The 18176-nt window shown below is 37.3% G+C and overlaps 1 protein-coding gene across 2 annotated transcripts in view; it reads right to left on the bottom strand.

Moving 5' to 3' along the window:
* Positions 1-3623: 3623 nt before the first annotated feature.
* LOC125242531 (tachykinin-like peptides receptor 99D) overlaps positions 3624-18176 on the bottom strand; it is a 317790-nt gene continuing 303237 nt past the window's right edge. Inside the window, exons 6-11 of one of the 2 annotated variants that reach the window (XM_048151284.1) lie at positions 15338-15493; positions 14382-14444; positions 12227-12377; positions 8776-8972; positions 8152-8291; positions 3624-3969 (exon numbers count right to left, since the gene is read on the bottom strand). In XM_048151284.1, coding sequence (XP_048007241.1) covers positions 3911-3969; positions 8152-8291; positions 8776-8972; positions 12227-12377; positions 14382-14444; positions 15338-15493 — 766 coding nt within the window. In that variant the 3' untranslated portion in view covers positions 3624-3910. The remainder of the gene's footprint in view (positions 3970-8151; positions 8292-8775; positions 8973-12226; positions 12378-14381; positions 14445-15337; positions 15494-18176) is intronic. The other variant, XM_048151285.1, reaches the window with a different exon arrangement.

Genomic DNA, 18176 nt, shown 5'->3' with positions numbered 1-18176 from the left:
ATTGCCACGCTGTTACGTCGTCGCCCAAATCTAATGTTTAATTTGTTTATAAGTCTTGTTTTGTATTTTTGTAGTTTCACAGTGCCTTGGTGTAAACTGTAATGCTGTGTTACTTTTTGATTAAATAAATAAATAAAATATTTTTGGCACGTTTTATGTATTCACAGCTGTGTTGTTGACTGTACAACACATTTTAGTTTGTAAAATATTTCTGGTTCCTCTTGAAACACCGTGTATATTCATACATCATTCGATAAAAAATTACATTAGGTACAAGTATTGTACTTATAATTTTAAGATTTTTAAGCTCCATTAATGGCATGGATACATTATAAATGATTTTTTTTTTGTATTTTTGCAGACGCTAGCGCTTTTGCACTATGCACGCCGGATGATGGTACCTAATGTCCCCATAATACCATATTGTTTACCAGTTTAGTACCATTTACATTTCAAGGGTAGCATAACATTGTACTGAAATGCCATCAGCTGCTATATTAACCATGGGAACATTTACTCTTTCACTATGCGAATCACCAATTTGACAGTGGCCAGCTTTATTGTTTTCAATTTTTATTTTGTACAATCATTCAATTTATTTTTGACAGGTATTTTAAATACCAAAATAAGTAAAATATCCCAAATTTAAGACTACATCCAAATGAAATCGTAAAAGTTCGTAAAATCTAACTAGAGGTAAGCGATTAATCACTTTAACCCAAAGGTAAATATTTCACTTTTTCAGTATTTTGGGTAAGGTTAATAGTTTGTTTACTATGTACTCGGTATTATAGTATCTATTTCTCTCTTTAGCCTGATTCTACTCTTCGCGTGTAGGCCTCCTTCAACATGCGCCACTCGTCACGATTCTGTGCCATCTGGAGCCACTTCCTCCCAGCAGTGCTTTCCCACGTCGTTTTCCCACTTCAATGTTGCTACTCGTTTTATCACATCAGTAACTTTGCTCTGCTGTCTCAGCCACCAGTATATTTCTTTCGTAAAATAAAATCTCTATAATTTTTCTATAATTTTCTATTTTTTTTTGTAAAAAAAATACGAGTATAGGTAAAAAATAAGTAAACATATAGTAGAGCGGCCAGAGGGTCTTGGAAAAAGTTGATGTGACTGGAGAGTATACTGCTGACAAGTGGTATCGTTGTGATGGGTAGACTTTACTGAGTACGAAAAAATGACTTGTCGCATTCTCAGATTGTGGGGGGGTTAACTATGACGTCACAAAGATCGCGGTTCCGGGTTTAAATTTGACTAAGAACCCCTTATCCGATTTTGTCAAATGAGGTGTCATTTGAAAAGCTTATACAGTGCCCTTTAAGATTTGGTATCACGTTAAAAGTATAGTTTTGTAGTTAATTTTTTATTAACAATAATGCAAAAATATTTTTTTTTGGCTGTCTTTTTTTACTTTTGTCACACAAAAAAGGCAATAAAAAGGACTCTTAGATAAAAAATATGTTATACAAATCATTTAGCCACATTATTAAGCTATCCGTTACTTTTTAAATTTCTTCGATCGGATAATAAACAAGCAAACGACAAGCACATACCCGTAGGCGGCAAGTACCGCTTGACACGCGTTCCCATACATTCGGCGTCAAACAAATTACACCTCGCGCAAAATTCGTTTCAAGCAGATATACCTCTAATCTTATTCATCGTAACCTATAAATATTAGTATCATTGGAAAGTACAATTAAAGTCCTTTAAGAAACAATGTCTACCATTTGCATAAAATCAATAATGGCCAATCTATGGTAAAAAAAAAGTGGGGATGCGATTTGAGTGCTTCCTTAGGTGTGTCAACCCTAGACGAGTTTAAAAGGGGAGGTAAAGGTGACATATGGCTCGTTCTCTCACCTGAAAGCTACACGGAGGGTCAGAGGAGGAAAAACTAGGGTTTTAGTTAAGTTTGAAGTATTTTTTTCCTTTATTTGTTGATTTTATTGTAATTTTAAAGTGTTTAATTATTTTGTAATTTTACCCAGAATACACGTGGGTTTCTTTTGCTGAAAATTCCCTATCTTTATGAAAAATGTGATGAATTTATGCCATTTTCTGATAGAGACTAAAATTAACTTTCAAATAAGGCTACATAGTCATACTTTATTTATATAATATTAAGGGTAATACCGCTTGAACTCAAACGACTGAGAGGTGCGGTTTTTTGACCCAGTATTAAAAAATAATCGTAAAATCAAAACGATTGGACTTCGGTCGTTATACACATTAAATTACTAAAATGAAGTTACCTATAATGTTAATCGGAAAATGCCATGAAATTCATCACATTTCTCATAAAAAAGGGAATTTTCAGCAAAAGAAACCAACGTGTATTCTTGATAAAATTACAAAAAAATTAAAGAAAATAAAATCAACAAATAAAAGAAAAAATAACTTAAAACTAAACTTAAACCCTAGTTTTTTCTCCCCTGGCCCTCTGTGTAGCTTTCAGGCCAGAGAACAACCCATATGTCACCTTTACCTCCCCTTTTAAACTCGTCTAGGGTATCAAACCTAGGGTACCACTCAAATCCCCGCTTTTTTTCTTTGTAACCACCGTAGACTGGCGATTATTGCTTTTAAGAAAATGGTAGATATTGTTTCTTAAAGGAGTTTAATTGTAGGTACTTTGAAATGATATAAATATTAATAGGCTACGATGAATAAGATTAGAGCTGTATTTGCTTGAAATGAATATTTGCGCGAGGTGTATTTGTTTGACGCCGAATGTATGGGGGAACGCTTGTCAAACGTTGTGCCTCGAATGCAGTTATATGATTGTAGTTTGATTATTTATTATCCGATTGAAGAAATTTAAAAAGTAACGGATAGATTAATAATGTAGCTAAATGATTTATATAACATATTTTTTAGCTAAGTGGCCGTTTTCATTGCCTTTTTGAGCCACAAAAGTAAAAAAAGAGGTAAAAAAAAAGTTTTTTTTTGCATTATTGTTAATAAAAAAAAACTAACAAAAATATACTTTTCACATATAAGAAATCTTAATCAGTATGTCATACGCTTTCAATCGACACCTCATTTTTCAAAATTTAATAAGGGGTTCTAGACAAATTGGCAAAAAATTGAAACCCGGGACCGCGGTTTTTGTGACGTCATAGTTAACCCCTCCACAGTCTGAGAATGCGACAAGTCATTATTTCGTACTCAGTAAAGTCTACCGATCACAATGATACCACTTGTCAGCAGTATACTCTCCAGTCACGTCAACTTCAAAACTAGACGACTTTTTTCAATTCCGCCGCCTTACTAATAGCACATTTCCACATGTTCCATTTTGATATAGATTCTGTTAGGCTTCTAACTTACTTATTGAATTTTTATATGATATGATAGATACTCAAATACGTCGGTACACAATACGCATCTTAATGTATCGTAATATATAAATACACTTCTTACTTATCACTCAAAGAAAACAGATGAGAATAGAATACTAACTCGATCACATTTATATTTATTAGGTATTTTTTTTACCAATAAAATAACTGAAATATGTAGATATTTAAACATTGTTGTAATAAGTAGTAACAAATTGTAGTAACCTACTTATTTTGAATCTGGTAGGTAAATAGCAAAATTTTGTACATTGGCAACGAATTTATAGCTCTTTTGTGACAAGAGATATTTACAATACAACGTACACATTAAAATATTTTTGCTTATAGCAAAAACCTGACTTATTATAGGCTTTTCATTGCACATTCATTTACATTTAAAGCCAACCGTGACTAAGTTTGGTTGACCAATCAGGCTACGCGTAGAGATCTTGCGGGGTGAGGTAAGGTCGCGGAGGGTGGGCGCGTCATATCCACGTGCGCTCGACTTCAGTCGTCGCTCGTTCGCCGGGCGCGGCGGACGCGCGGCGCCGCTGTCAGGTGGACATCACCATTGTATTGTTGTATGTGCTGTGCATCGAGATTCTCATCGTACCTGGGGGAAGAGAAAAAAATTAAGAAATGGGTCTCAACCAATCTGCAATAAGCCCTTGGTGTTTTATTTTGGGCCATACGTAAAAATTGTAGGGAAATAATGCGGTGCAAAAATATAGGTATTTGCCAATGAGTAAAATATCTCAAAGTTACTGATGAAACGTTCTAATTATTTATCACGAACATAATTAATGTAGAAAGTACAAAACACATACTCATGCAAATAATTCTACTGCATGCATCGTAATTTGCTGACAATAAGCAAACATCAACAAAAATGCAGAACCTACTAAGCGTGAAAATACCGACGTCGCTCTCATACCAAAACATTACGTTTCAAATATGTTAATGCTGTACCTACACGATTATTTCTTTCTAATGGAAATAAAATAACGATATTCCGACTTTTCGTGACTTCATTTTAGGCTCGCCCCACGTTTGGGCGCCATAATAACTATATCGTGCTTTTGTGGCACCCAAACGTGGGACTATTTCCTTCAATCAGAATTCTGATACTGTTAGATTCTGGGTTCTAAGATCAGGATACAGTTCTGGATTATCAAAGCAGTAATTATATTTGTGGTTACTGTCATATCTTAATGAATGCCGAATAATATCTACTCATGTAGTGCGGGGCGGAAAAGGCGAATTAGGATGAGTGTATATTGGTTGATGGTTCAGTATTATAAACAGGTATACATGAGTACAATAAGTTTTTATGATTTATCGGTCGTAATTTCGATCATAATGCTTTTATAACTAATTCCACAAAATCTGATTTGATTAATCTAGATGTTATCAAAAGATGGATATTCAGATTAGAAATCCCATTTTCTTTGTGGTTTATATGAGCCGGAGTTAATATAGCCTTATACGAGTATTTTATCTCGTAAAGACGGGCCTTACCCTTATTATAGGTGTCCTTTACTAATTCTTTGGTAAATACTGGAAACACTAAAATTTGTAAATTGGAGCAGGGAAAGCCTTGCCACTCTAATGACGTCTATAGGTATTGGAGTAAAAGAAAAAAACCCACAGTTGACGAATTACGATTTTTGTGGGTATTTTTTTATACGTCCACCTGATGGTAAACATAGCGCTAACAACTCCATTACATCAGCGTCGCCGATACTAGCACTCCCTGTAAAAGAAACGCTACACTATCTATGAGTAGATTCCAGTGTTTATTTAGTTCTGGTTTTCTGGAGGTACAGTCACCAACGTCAAGACCAAGACAGTATATCGATATTTGAGAGAGCTTTGGCAGCTGCAATATATTTGTTGGCGACTCATCAAGCAATCGTGCCGTTCCACTGGTGATCACGGTTGAATTATATGAAATAATTTACATCAAAATCTTTTTACAAATGGAAATTGACAACATTTCATATTTTTGAGTACTACTTTTTATTGTTTGGTTTGAAAGAACTTAATACTAAAAGATACACGTATTTTTTTATTTTTCCAAAAACTGCTATTTTAATGAGAAAATCCCTTCTTATTACTACTTCGAGCAGAAAGAGCGTAAGTTACAAACGTCAAGACGCAGCTTCGTGACGTCACATGTGTTGTTTCATACACCTAAGAAAACGACAAAATCTTTAAAAAAAAAAGTTTTAACAGTCAGCTCAAACAGTCCGGTATGTTTGACTGTCAAGTGTCACTGTCAACCCATAGTGAATGACTACGAACCATAGACTAAGCCATGAAATTTTTAATATCTTTGCTACGAACTGTGATAAGTGTCACTGTCAAACTCAAGGGACATCCCAACTGGAAGATTTTTTTCTTATAGTGGCAGCTCTAAATCAGCTATTTGACGTCACTTCCCCTTTAAACTATTTTTATGATTTTTTATACTAAAAATACGGAAAAAAAAATTAAAAAAATATTTATGTGATCTACAAGCGTATATCTCGAAATGGTTTTCGATTTAGGGACATTGAAAATTTTGAAACGTTGTCAATTCTTTCAGCGTGATTCTGAGGCGGCAGTTAATTCAAGCGAGAATGAGCAAGCACAACCAATGTCGAATTAGCCTATCTAATGTCCCTACCAACAATTCAAGACAAAAGGAATTTTAGAACAATTTTGAATTCAGTAAATAACTTATACTGGCATAATGGTTTTGTTCAACAGTAATTTGCTTACATTAAATATACGTGCATATGGAATAAAAAAAGTATTGTGATGGATGGCAGGTGCAGATGTCAGATATACCTATCTTTATAGGGTTCTCATAGTTTCGTCATGTCAGTCTGTCTGTAGGTACACCTGTACTTCACAGCCTTTTTTTCTAGAATACCTATACAAAAATGAGAATGCGTGAGGATCATGAAAAACGATGTCGCCCCTCTTGACACTGCTTCTGTAGTCTGTTATAGACTTTGAGGCCGATGATGATGATATATTGTATATTATTATGTGATTTACCTAACAAAGAAAGGTCCTAAGTTTTAACTTTCCTAAGTCGAAAGACTTTGGGATATAAACTTCTATATATTATATTTATTGCACAAAAGACAAGCTATCGTTCGAAACGCGGACTCAACAAGAAGGCGTCCTCTACCGGTCAATCTTAATTTAAACCAAAGTATGCCAGTAAGAATTATTTATAGTCCATACAATAACACCAATAAATTACCAAATTACACCTCCTACTTGTGTATTTTGTTTGCATGCAGCAAATGGGGGGAGCCTGGCGGTTTTGTTGAGAATTTGGTCGATTTTGTTGGTGGTGCCTTGAAGAATCTAGGCCAACCTACGAACAAGAATATACTGTTCGTAATTTCATTTGATAGGCTGGATTTACACTTGTAAGGATTGTTTTTTTTTATACCATGAAAAAATATCCGAATTTGACAATAGTTACTATTACACGGTATAGGTACAAAAACTCGCATGCGATATTTGATCGGCTGGCTGCATTGGGTGCAACCGTAACAGTGCAACAGGGCGCCGTACAAATGGGCTTTAAATGTCTGTTAATTTTAGGTAAGTACAATTTGCAAGTGTAAAACCACCTTTAGTAGGATCGTGCAAAACAATCCGTTAGTTTCGGAAATTTATTACAGTTAAGTTTAAACTAGTCATGCATTAAAAGCAAATTTTATCTGTACAGGATTTATTTACAATTATTAGAGTAAGCTCAAGATGGCGGATTGGTGAAAATATTTCTTTGACAGATTACATGGAAGTTTGATTAATTGGAAATCGGAGTGTAATTTTTGCCTATTTGCATATAAACATAGCATAAAGAAAATCTGCCAAAGGAAAGTTTTTCCTCACAGTCCTTTACAGCGAGCAGTCGAGAGTTCTTAACCCCAATGCAGAAATATACGGGTTCTGATGTCTGAAGTACCGTAACTTTCTCAGTTTAGCCTGGCTTGAATAAAACAGCGGTACTTTTCTAAACAGCAAGTTATTCTTTATTGCACCACAAGGGAAACAGTTTTAAAACAGACTTGAAATGTAAATAAAGGCAGCAACAGGTGTTCGCAACGCTGTTACCCGTTTTTATAAGCCAGGAAATATTGAGTAGGATTACGATAATTCTAGAGTTAGATCAAGTCACAATTTGTGATGATAGAGTGTAAATGTCACCATAAATAGACGGTTTCCCCAAACCTATCGACGCGGAATCGACTATAGCCGACTAAAAATAGCTCAAGTATGAAGACGCTTATGCGCCGGAAAGCTAAACGCAGCCATACGCATGTTTATAAATAATTGCATTGTCGGTAATAATGTTTATGCTGTTAAATAATTTTATTGATGAACGTGTAATATTTATAATATTATTAATAAAATGTCTATGTCTATGTCTATGTCTATACTGACGAGCGAGTTTTGATCGGCGAAAACCGATTCCACCCACGTCGATAGGTTTGGGGAGACCCATGACGTTTATATCATAACAATTGCTGTTGCTGCGTTCGTTGTTGCGAGCGTTGTGTCAGTTTTTTCCTCGTGAAAATTAGTTACATAACTGTCACCATTATAAATTTACAAATGCCTAAAGCGCTCCGTTACAGCTGTATAAGAAACGTCAACGACTGTTGACGTTTGAAGGTGACTACCTTAAACGTCATGTTTATGATGGCACCTTCACATTCTATCACAACAAATCTTGCTTTACCCAACTATCAGGATCAGGGAACAGAGGAGGGGGATAAAAACGTACTTGTACCGTTTTTCCTACTAGGCGAGAGGCTGTGTCCGGACCGTTCGAGCCGGTCCGTGCCGAAGGCCCGGTGCCTGCGCAGCCCGCCCGGGCCCAGTGTGCGGTAGCAGCGGAAGAATTGCTTGAAACCTCTGCGGAATCTGTGGACGACAACATATTAATATGTCCGGCCATCCTTCATTCCGATTGAGCACACCAGAATCTACTTTTGAACAAGTGGACTAAACGGAAAAACCAAGAAAATCTACATCACTTTAAGGTAACGCTAACATAAATAAACAGTTGATGTAGGATGTAACCATGCATAGTCCTGTACAGTTAGCAACTCTTTGATCTTAATCATTATAACATTTTGATTACAAAATTATATTCTGACTGTTCAAGTGAACAGTGTTCAAGGTTAAAACACGGGTTGTCTTACTCTTCACGACTTTACACATCATTTTTATAGCTTTACTCAAACCAAAACCCGTTAAATTATTATTTTAAACAGTGAGACTATTGATGTGTGTAGATAATAAAACGGTATTTTGTTACTTTTTCATGTTTGAAATGAAATGAAATATTTATTGATAACAATGGTTACATGTCGGTAATCTTTTGAAGAGTTCAATGAGCACTTACTTCGAATTCATACAGCAGTATATCATAGGGTTGAACATGGAGTTGCTCATGGCCAACCAGTAGATGCCGAGGTATACCTCCTGGATGTACTCCTGGTTGGTCAGCTCTGGGTAGTACGCCGTCACCACGAAGTAGACGTGGAACGGCAGCCAGCAGACGGCGAAGATCAGCACTACTACTATCATCATCTTTACTACCTGAAAGTGAAAGTAGTAGTAGTAAACTCTTTATTGTATAGTTTAGTTTAGTTTAGTTTATCATCTACTGCTCTCGGAGACGTTTCTAAAAACCCCTTACTCGATGGTGATACGACGTTTCATAACAGAGTTCCTGTGACCACCTTTCTGCTCTATCATCAGATCAGCTCCATGATACCATAATATTGCATTGTCACGTAATTTACACATGTGTGCAAAATTTCAGCTCAATCGAAAACCGGGAAGTGGGTCAAATTTAGCTTTTACGTTTTGACCCAAACTAACATACTAACAAGGCAAGTAGAAATAAAAGCTTGTAAAAAAACACAGTAATTAGAACAGTAACTACAGTAAAGAACAGTACAAAGGAAAGTATATTTCACGAGGAACTGAGGATGTTGGGGGGAGGGGACGCCTACTACAACTCCGACTAACACGATCTGCGAATTTCACAGTATATAAATCATGCTCTGTATCCGTGTGTCTTATATGTATGTATTTCTTATGAATAAATCATTGATTCATTCATTCAACTCTCGTATTTATGATAAAACAAAGCCGCTTCCCACTGTCTGTCTGTTTATCAATCTTTAAAACTACGCAAGGGATTTTGATGTAGTTTTTTTTTTCAATACATATACATAGTGAGTTCAGAAGAAGGTTATGCCTACTACCCGTGAGAAGCCGGTGCAGGTCGCTAGTAATAAATAAGTACAAGCCCAAAAGTGTCTATTTGTTAGTCTAGTAATAATAGTAGCCATCTTTTACGACCCTCATCAGACACCATATTGCCAGCCAATATCCGACTTAAAACAATTAACCGAAACTAAATCACACGCAAAGTATTAAAATTTATTATAAATTAAACAAAACGACTACCTTCATCAAAAGCGACCCTAACGGGAAGGACGCAAATTAAATAGGCAAGTCGTAAATTTAAGTTAGGATAACTTAGTTTAGCCGAAAAAGTGGTGGGTGCTTATATGAATGTTATGTATCTAATAGCAAAGAGGATCGAGTGTTATAGAGAGTTACTGTCGAAGTAAAATGTGTAATCACAGTGCATAGACTGCCATCTCTTGACAAAGGCTTAAAACTTTTGAACCTCAGTTTTGACAATTTGGTCCATATTCTTAGCTTGATATGCGTTCAAATGTCAAATATTAATATTAGCGCCATCTAACTGAGCGTCCCCCAAAGGTGTAACGCCATCTAGGCCACCGTACCTTTTTCTGTATGGTACCGAGGTATGATTTTTTCTTAGACTTTATCTGTCTAGATGGAGTTATATATGTCTTTGGTAATAGGTATGTATTCAGTACACGGATTTCATTAAGACGTCTTATAGTAACGACTTGTGGCCGTTTCGCTTTGTTTTCGTACCTTAGGTAAGTTGGCACTGTTGGCAGCGATTTTGGCTTGTTTTGTCTATCTCGCCGGCAAATGTTATTTTAAACTTGAATCTTCGATAAACTTTCATCAACTCTACCTACCTATGACGGTACTTACTTACTTACTTACTTAGGTACTGTGCGTGCCTAGGCGAGGCAATCAAAGTCATTGCAAACTTAACTTGGTTACTTTCCGCTCATTTATGCTGGGTATCAATATTTAACTGTGATTTTCTGAATGCAAAAACATGACTGAACAAGTGCAAAACTGGTTGGGGTAGTAAATGTGACGTCATTGTCATCAAGACGGTGGTGCAAAGATATTTCTTTTAAATATACAAGCCTTCTTGAGCTTACCGTGGGGCTCAGTCAATCTGTGTTAAAAATGTCCATAATATTTATTTATTATTTATAAACATACAATTTAAGATATCGATTAAAGGGTTTTTGATAGGCTCGTATAGCATCTCCTTACGAAGTACAACGTACCTACATGTCTATACTATACTGCCAAACTTGCCTTGACAAAAAAGTATCATTAAAAATGCACGTCACGACCGAGAAAGGGAAATAAATGTGTCTAAGTGTGTTATACCCTACTTGAGTCTGCGAAAATTTATGCAAACGTTAGGTCTCGGGTCATTAAGACATGGACATTTGGACGTGTATTCGTTATTGCTTTTATGTTAAGTGGATGAAACGCCCTTGTAATGTAATTGTGAAGAGCTTTCCTTTTTAGGGTTCCGTAGTCAACTAGGAACCCTTATAGTTTCGCCATGTCTGTCTGTCCGTCCGTCCGTCCGCGGATCATCTCAGTGACCGTTAGCATTGGAAAGCTGAAATTTGGTACCAATATGTATATCAATCACGCCGACAAAGTGGTAAAATAAAAAGTGGAAAAAAATGTTTTGTTAGGGTACCCCCCCTACATGTAAAGTGGGGACTGATTTTTTTTTATTCCAACCCCAAGGTGATATATATTGTTGGATAGGTATTTAAAAATAAATAAGGGTTTCCTATAACGTTTTTTGATAATATTAATATTTTCGGAAATAATTGCTCCTAAAGTAAAAAAAAAGTGTGTCCCCGGCCCTCTAACTTTTGAACCATAATATATGTTTAAAAAATATGAAAAAAATCACAAAAGTAGAACTTTATAAAAACTTTGTAGGAAAATTATTTTGAACTTGATAGGTTCAGTAGTTTTTGAGAAAAATACGTAAAACACTGAGCGTGGCCCGACACGCTCTTGGCCGGTTTTTTAGTTTTTTCTCGTAGCATTTTTAAAACAGGGTCGACGCGAATGTCGGAAACGTTTGTCAGTTGAATTTATTTACATCATTAAATAGAAGTTGGGAAAAAATTGTAGGCCAGTGAAGAAGACTGGTTCAGATCACATGTTTGTCAACCTCGGCTCCGCCTCAGCCGTCAACTATATGTAATCTAAGAAATTTCTTACTTTACTGGTGTATATGACAGATGTAGAAGGCGGTCGATTCCTCTGTCTGGAGCTACATTGTATGTACTTAACCTGAGTGCACGGTCAACGCTCATATTGGACAGCGGGGCGGAGCGTGTGACGTGCATGTCAAACAATTGAAGGTCATACAAACATTTGTGGACAAGGTCATTCTGTTCTGAGCCAACACGCCGACCGAAAACGCTCCGTTCCGAGGGTCCAGCCACGACATTGGTCTAAGCGCGACAGCGGGGAGCGGCGGCCATACATTGGAGCGAGACACAGCGATGGGACTTTTCATTAGCACGTATGGCTGCCGCTCACCGCTGTCGCGCTTAGACCAATGTCGTGGCTGGGCCGTCAGGCGTTACACTAAGATGCAAGATAAATAAATGAAGACCAACCCGCCGTTTGCTCTTGACGCTCTCTAGCTGCGCCTGAGTGCACTCGCCAATGGATTTGGAGCCCCAGAGCTCGATGCCGACGCGAGCGTACGTGTACATCATCGATATGATCGGCACGAAGTACGTCAGGATCATGTACGCTACGTTGTAACTATGAACAAAAAAAAAAACAGTAATGGCAGTAGACTAACGGCTCAGCCACGAAATTGGTCTAAGCGCGACAGCGGTGAGCGGCGGCCATACATTGGAGCGAGACACAGCGATGGGACTTTTTATTCGCACGTACGGCTGCCGCTCACCGCTATCGCGCTTAAGACCAATGTCGTGGCTGGGGCGTAAGGGTCACTTGCACCACGGAAAATGGAGGGTTCCCGAGGTTAACCCACCATTTTTTATGGAGTTTGACAGTTGACAGCCCATTAATCTTGACTTAAGCGGGTGGTGCAAGTGGCCCTTATAGAGTTATCCCGGTATTTTGCCACGGCTCATGAGAGCCTAGGGTTTTAAATTGTACTAGGATTTAAGTTAGACTAGTTTTAAAAAAGCACCTAGGCTTTATTATTTTTACTAGGAGTATTATCAGGTGCCGTAGCCGAATGGCGTTTCTGCGACGCAAAACGAAAACGAATCGCCACGAAAGCTTGGTTGGCTCTGTCGCGCCAATACGCAAGAGCGATAGAGATAGATATCTACGAGCGTTTCGTTTCGTGAGCGTTTCGTGAGAATCGTGGGCGTTTGTGCATTCGGCTACGCACGCAGGCCACGTAGCCAAATGGCATTTCTGCGACGCCAAACGTCGCAGAAATGCAGTCTGGCTCTGTCGCACCAATTTGCAAGAGCGATAGAGATAGATAGCTTACGAAAGAGATTATCGTGAGCTAGCGTTTGTGTATTCGGTTACGTACACAGCTACGCTCGTAGCGCGTAGCACTTGCTGATACTGAATGTCTAATGGGCGTTATGGGCGTAACCGCTACCGAAGTTCCAATGACATTGAAATTTCAATAACAACAATCCGAAATTCAATGAATTAAATGTAATAAGGCATTGGTCCCACCGCGAGCTAGTAAACTATGAGCTATCGCTATAAAAACGAACAAAAGAGACACGGCGGCGGCGATGTTTATACTGCTACTCGTCCAGGCGGTGAGCTATTAGTATCGCCGTGTCGCTTTAATTTGCACGGGAGTGCTTATCTTTTGTTCGTTTTTATAGCCGATAGCTCATAGCTTACTATACTAGCTCGCGGTGACCAGTGCTTAGTGTCTCCAAAAGATGCTAAGTATTAAGATTATCTTTAAAACATCTACCGCCCTAGCTCTGTCACGCCACTACAGAAGAGCGTTAGGCAGAGACTACGAAACGCTTACGAAGCGTAAGCAACTTACGTTGGCTAAGTACCCTGACATGATCTCGGGTAAAACATATGATAAAATTACAATAATTTTATACAATAAATGCTTGCACATTTCTCTAAATACGTGTTGTTTGAGAATATAAGAAAATGTGATATATTTTATTTGCAAGCGTATCTTTTAAGCGAGAAATGTGTCTAGCATATATTCTGATTTATGGATCTTTAAGTTTGGGTCGCGTAGGCGGGCTGCCTGGGTATGGTAGATAATTTTTAGGCCGGAAATGTTCATCCCGTATGATATGTATGATGGATGGAGTTACAACGTTCCTAATTTTACATGTTCCAAGAAACGTTGCTTTAGTTATACTATGCCTGTTCATATTTCATAAACGACCGTTCTCTCCTAGTTGGTCACTATAGGGAATATTCCGGGTTTTATATACGTTTAAAATACCGTTATAGTGCTAATCGTTGCACGCTAAAACGTTCCCAGGACTTTTATAGTACCAAATTTTGTTACTTGGGTAACTCTATTACCATGCCACTGACCCTGTCCGCCGAGCCGATAGTATAGGCATTTATTTGCGTGATCAGTGTCCGTAAGCCATGGAGTATTTTATGTATTAGTTATCTAGTTGATTATTTACTTATTTAATTTATAAGAACGTTATGTGTATTGTTGTATGTACGCAGCTATTCCAATCCTGTAGTCGACTCTGTTAACACAGATCACCTGGGTGAATTAGGTAAACTATAAATATACTTTGTTCACCTTTACTTACATAAATATATACTTACTAGTAATCGTATAGCGAAACAGGAGATATGTTGTAGTCTGGCCATTTTGCAAAGCAAACTCGTCTGTAAAACGTATAAAATATTAATATTGGACACATTGGTGATATTGGGATTTCGTGCAAAAACTATGAAAAGGCAATAAATTACAGAAAGACTTTTTTGAATATAAATATTAAATTTGATGTTACAGGCTATTTTCATTTTAGTTGTCCATATTAAATTTCAATAGGTAATACATTTTGATATGTCTTCCAATCCTTTATTGTCCCTAAATAGATTTATATACATATATAATTAGCTCAGAGGAGGTACTTATTTATAACCACCGCTTTAATATATATCTAATATCTTTGATGAAAATTGATATTTGAATTGCGTTCTAAATGTTTGTTAAAATCTCTTTTCTAAAAGAGAAACCTTTTAGGTGTGATTCATGTGGCAATCGGCCAAAGTAGCAGTAGGCCTAGCACATGATTGCCGCGAGAGTATGTCGCCGCGAGATAGATCACACGTCTTGTTCTAATTATTTTAATGACATAAGGACGGGTAGTCTATCTCCGGCAATCATGTGCTAACCCTGCTGCTGCTTAGTTCAACCTCTTTGTACCTATGTAATAAAGAAAAGTTGCATTTGTCTTACCACACCACGAACAATGCGATCAAATACCTATATGAAACAAACGCGTTGGTGAACGCGAGATGTGAGAGTGAGATAAGACAACAAATAACAATCCTCCCGTTGACAGTGCATTACCCATCTTGTTAGGTTGTCTATGTGACAAGTTTTCCATACATACTTTTTTTATATAGGCGTTTCCTAAGACTGGCTGGTCGCGTCTTTGACAGTCGGTGACCGTGAGGTTACCGAGAGCAGGTGGGCGGCACTTTAGCGGGAGTCAGAGAGTGGCCAATGGCCATACAGTACTATAGTACGCTATATTGTACTGTGGTCTTACCTTCTAGTCCCATCTGGCAAGTCAACCGTGTCGGTAGTGAAGTACACGAGATTCGGACTGCTGATCAGAGAACTGCCAGCCCAGATGGCAGCAGCGATGCCCAGCGTTGCTCGCTTGCCCAGCCGTGGGCGGAGTGGGCTGATGATGGCCACGTACCTGAATGCATTTGATAATTAACTTCCAATATATGTTACTGTATTCCTTCGTTTTAATTATATTATTTTGCCTACGAAACAACTGGGTGCATAGACTGCGGACTTGCGGAGGGTCAAAGACTATAGTGTTTATAAGGAAGTTGGGATACAAGATAAGAGAAAAGACCTCCAACCTCCAATGCTCGTGCGGGCTTGTACCTGTTGCAAAGGTTGTCGAATACCATCCAACGTGGTAATGCAGAAAGTTTGATGGGCACCTTTGTACCCGGTACAGCTCTTGGAGGTTTTTTGAGTAGGTTATAATTAGGAGTAGGTTATTTAATTTAATTTTCATTTTTATAAGTACCTATCTCCCATTGTAGAATGAATAACACAAAAAATATACAGGTTATATCAAATCAGTACTAAGTAAAACAAGATAATTAATATTATTCAAAGTTTAAAAGATCTAAATCCATGAAAAGATAATCCACAAATATTTTAATTACTACACAAAATCTGTATTACTTTGCAAAGGGTTGTGGAAAATTATTCATGAAACTTGCTATCTACGCGCACTAGGCTAATAAGTTATTTAAGATTAAATTGAATCTAAACTTTCCGAGCAACTTAATAAAACTTTTAAGAAGCTTCACTTAAGTGAGAGAGACAGATGAATGATCGAATATTAGTTTATTTGTTAAATGATCTACCTATGAGTCCCTCAATCATAATTTCTCATTCATAGAAGCAAAAAAACTACATTCTTGGCCTATTTTTTTCATAATTTTGAAGTGAATAAGCTAAAATTCTATATTTTCATTATATGGAGAACGTGAAAAGTTACATACTTTTCAGATCAGTGTCATTATACAGGCGTTTCCGGCGACATTTACGCTATCAAATTAGTATTTTATACAATCGTGATATACGTTAAACTTTCGTGAGACATATTCAAATAATTAATTTAAATACGGTTGTACTCACGTTATTATATCAGCGGGCGGAGCGGCGAGCGGCGCGGTTAGTCTGCGGAGTTTAGCCGTCGCGTGAACTCCTATATGCCTGAAGAGGGGCCTCCGAATTGGCCCGAAACATGTCGCAGCAATAGCGATATACTAACGTGAGTACAAGCACTTATAGTTTAGTCTGTGGTGTCCTAATTGATAGATTACAGTCGACGAGTAGAAAAAAAGTATTATGTACTAGCTTTTGCCCGCGGCTTCGCTCGCGTAAGAAAGAGACAAAAAGTAGCCTATGTCACTTTCCATCCCTTCAACTACCTCCATTTAAAAGATCACGACAATTCGTCGCTTCGTTTTGCCGTGAAGGACGGACAAACAAACAGACACACACTTTCCCATTTAAAATATTAGTATGGATATCTCGTGGTAACCACAATGATTACAAATTTTTGTAATAGTTGTGGTTGTGGTGTATTTTGATCTCAAAAAGCGTTCATCGTTTTTAAAAAGTCCTACTCTGAACCCACGGCACCTCAACAATAAGACTGAAGGTATAATATAATAGATGTAGCCACATTATTACGCGTAAGTGCACGCACAACTGGCTGGAGTGAGAGTTTTCATAACATTTTACGACCGGCTTAAAACAGAAAACGTGTTTTAGGAATGTTTTATAGACATTTTTTTGTACGAAGGTCAACGAAGATGGATATTTACGAGTATTGTAGACCTCAAACGGTACAAGTAAAATCGTAAATTTAGACTTTTAACGGGTTTTTAGTTGGCAGCTTAAACTTAACGCCTAGAGTCTACACAATATAATTTTCAGTACAGATGGTGTCTTTTTTACGCACTAGTGCGAGAAGTGGTTCATTATATGTTAGGTCGAAACTTCAGAGGTCCATCTGTACTGAAAAACGTCGTACGATAGACGTGCGAAAAGGAAATTCGTAACTCGTGTCGATTTAAAACACTCCCTTCGGTCGTGTTTTAATTTATCGCCACTCGTTTCGGACTTCCTTTTTTACGCACTTGTATCGTAATGTACTATTTACGATTTATTATAACTCTCGAGGTAAAAAAACAACGGGTATTATCGGTAGATCGCATGGATTTGAGGCATTCATAGTGAATTACGTCATTTTGATGACATTTAGTATGAGATGATGCACAAAAATGCATTCTCTGGATATGTGTGGTATTATAAGTTTGACAGTAATGTGTGAATGATATGCTGTTAGTTACCGTCTTCATACTCTGATTTTGGTCCACACACAAGATAAAATAAGATAGATACCTATTTCTATTGTTTGAAGACCGGTCTGGCTCAGTCGGTAGTGACCCTGCCTGCTCAGCCGCGGTCCTGGCTTCGAATCCCGGTAAGGGCATTTATTTGTGTGATGAGCAGATATTTGTTCCTGAGTCATGGATGTTTTCTATGTATATAAGTATGTATTTATCTATTTAAGTATTGTATATCGTCGCTTAGCACCCATAGTACAAACTTTGCTTAGTTTGGGGCTAAGTTGATCTGTGTAAGGTGTCCCCAAAAAAAGAAAAAGAAAAAGAAGATGATATGTAACTTCAATAATCCAATTTTTTGTTAGTCCTCTTTAGTATGTAATATTTATTTATTTGCATAAGTTACATTTTAAACGAAAATTCTAAAGTAGATAAATGCGTATATATTTATGAGGTAATAGTGAAGGACTAAATTAACTCCAATTATTTTTGTATGAA

The sequence above is a fragment of the Leguminivora glycinivorella genome, chromosome 3 (genome assembly GCF_023078275.1).
Source record: "Leguminivora glycinivorella isolate SPB_JAAS2020 chromosome 3, LegGlyc_1.1, whole genome shotgun sequence".
In the NCBI taxonomy this organism is placed as follows: Eukaryota; Metazoa; Arthropoda; class Insecta; order Lepidoptera; family Tortricidae; genus Leguminivora; species Leguminivora glycinivorella.
The sequence above is the reverse complement of the archived record's forward strand: the minus strand, read 5'-3'. Positions and strand labels throughout refer to the sequence as shown.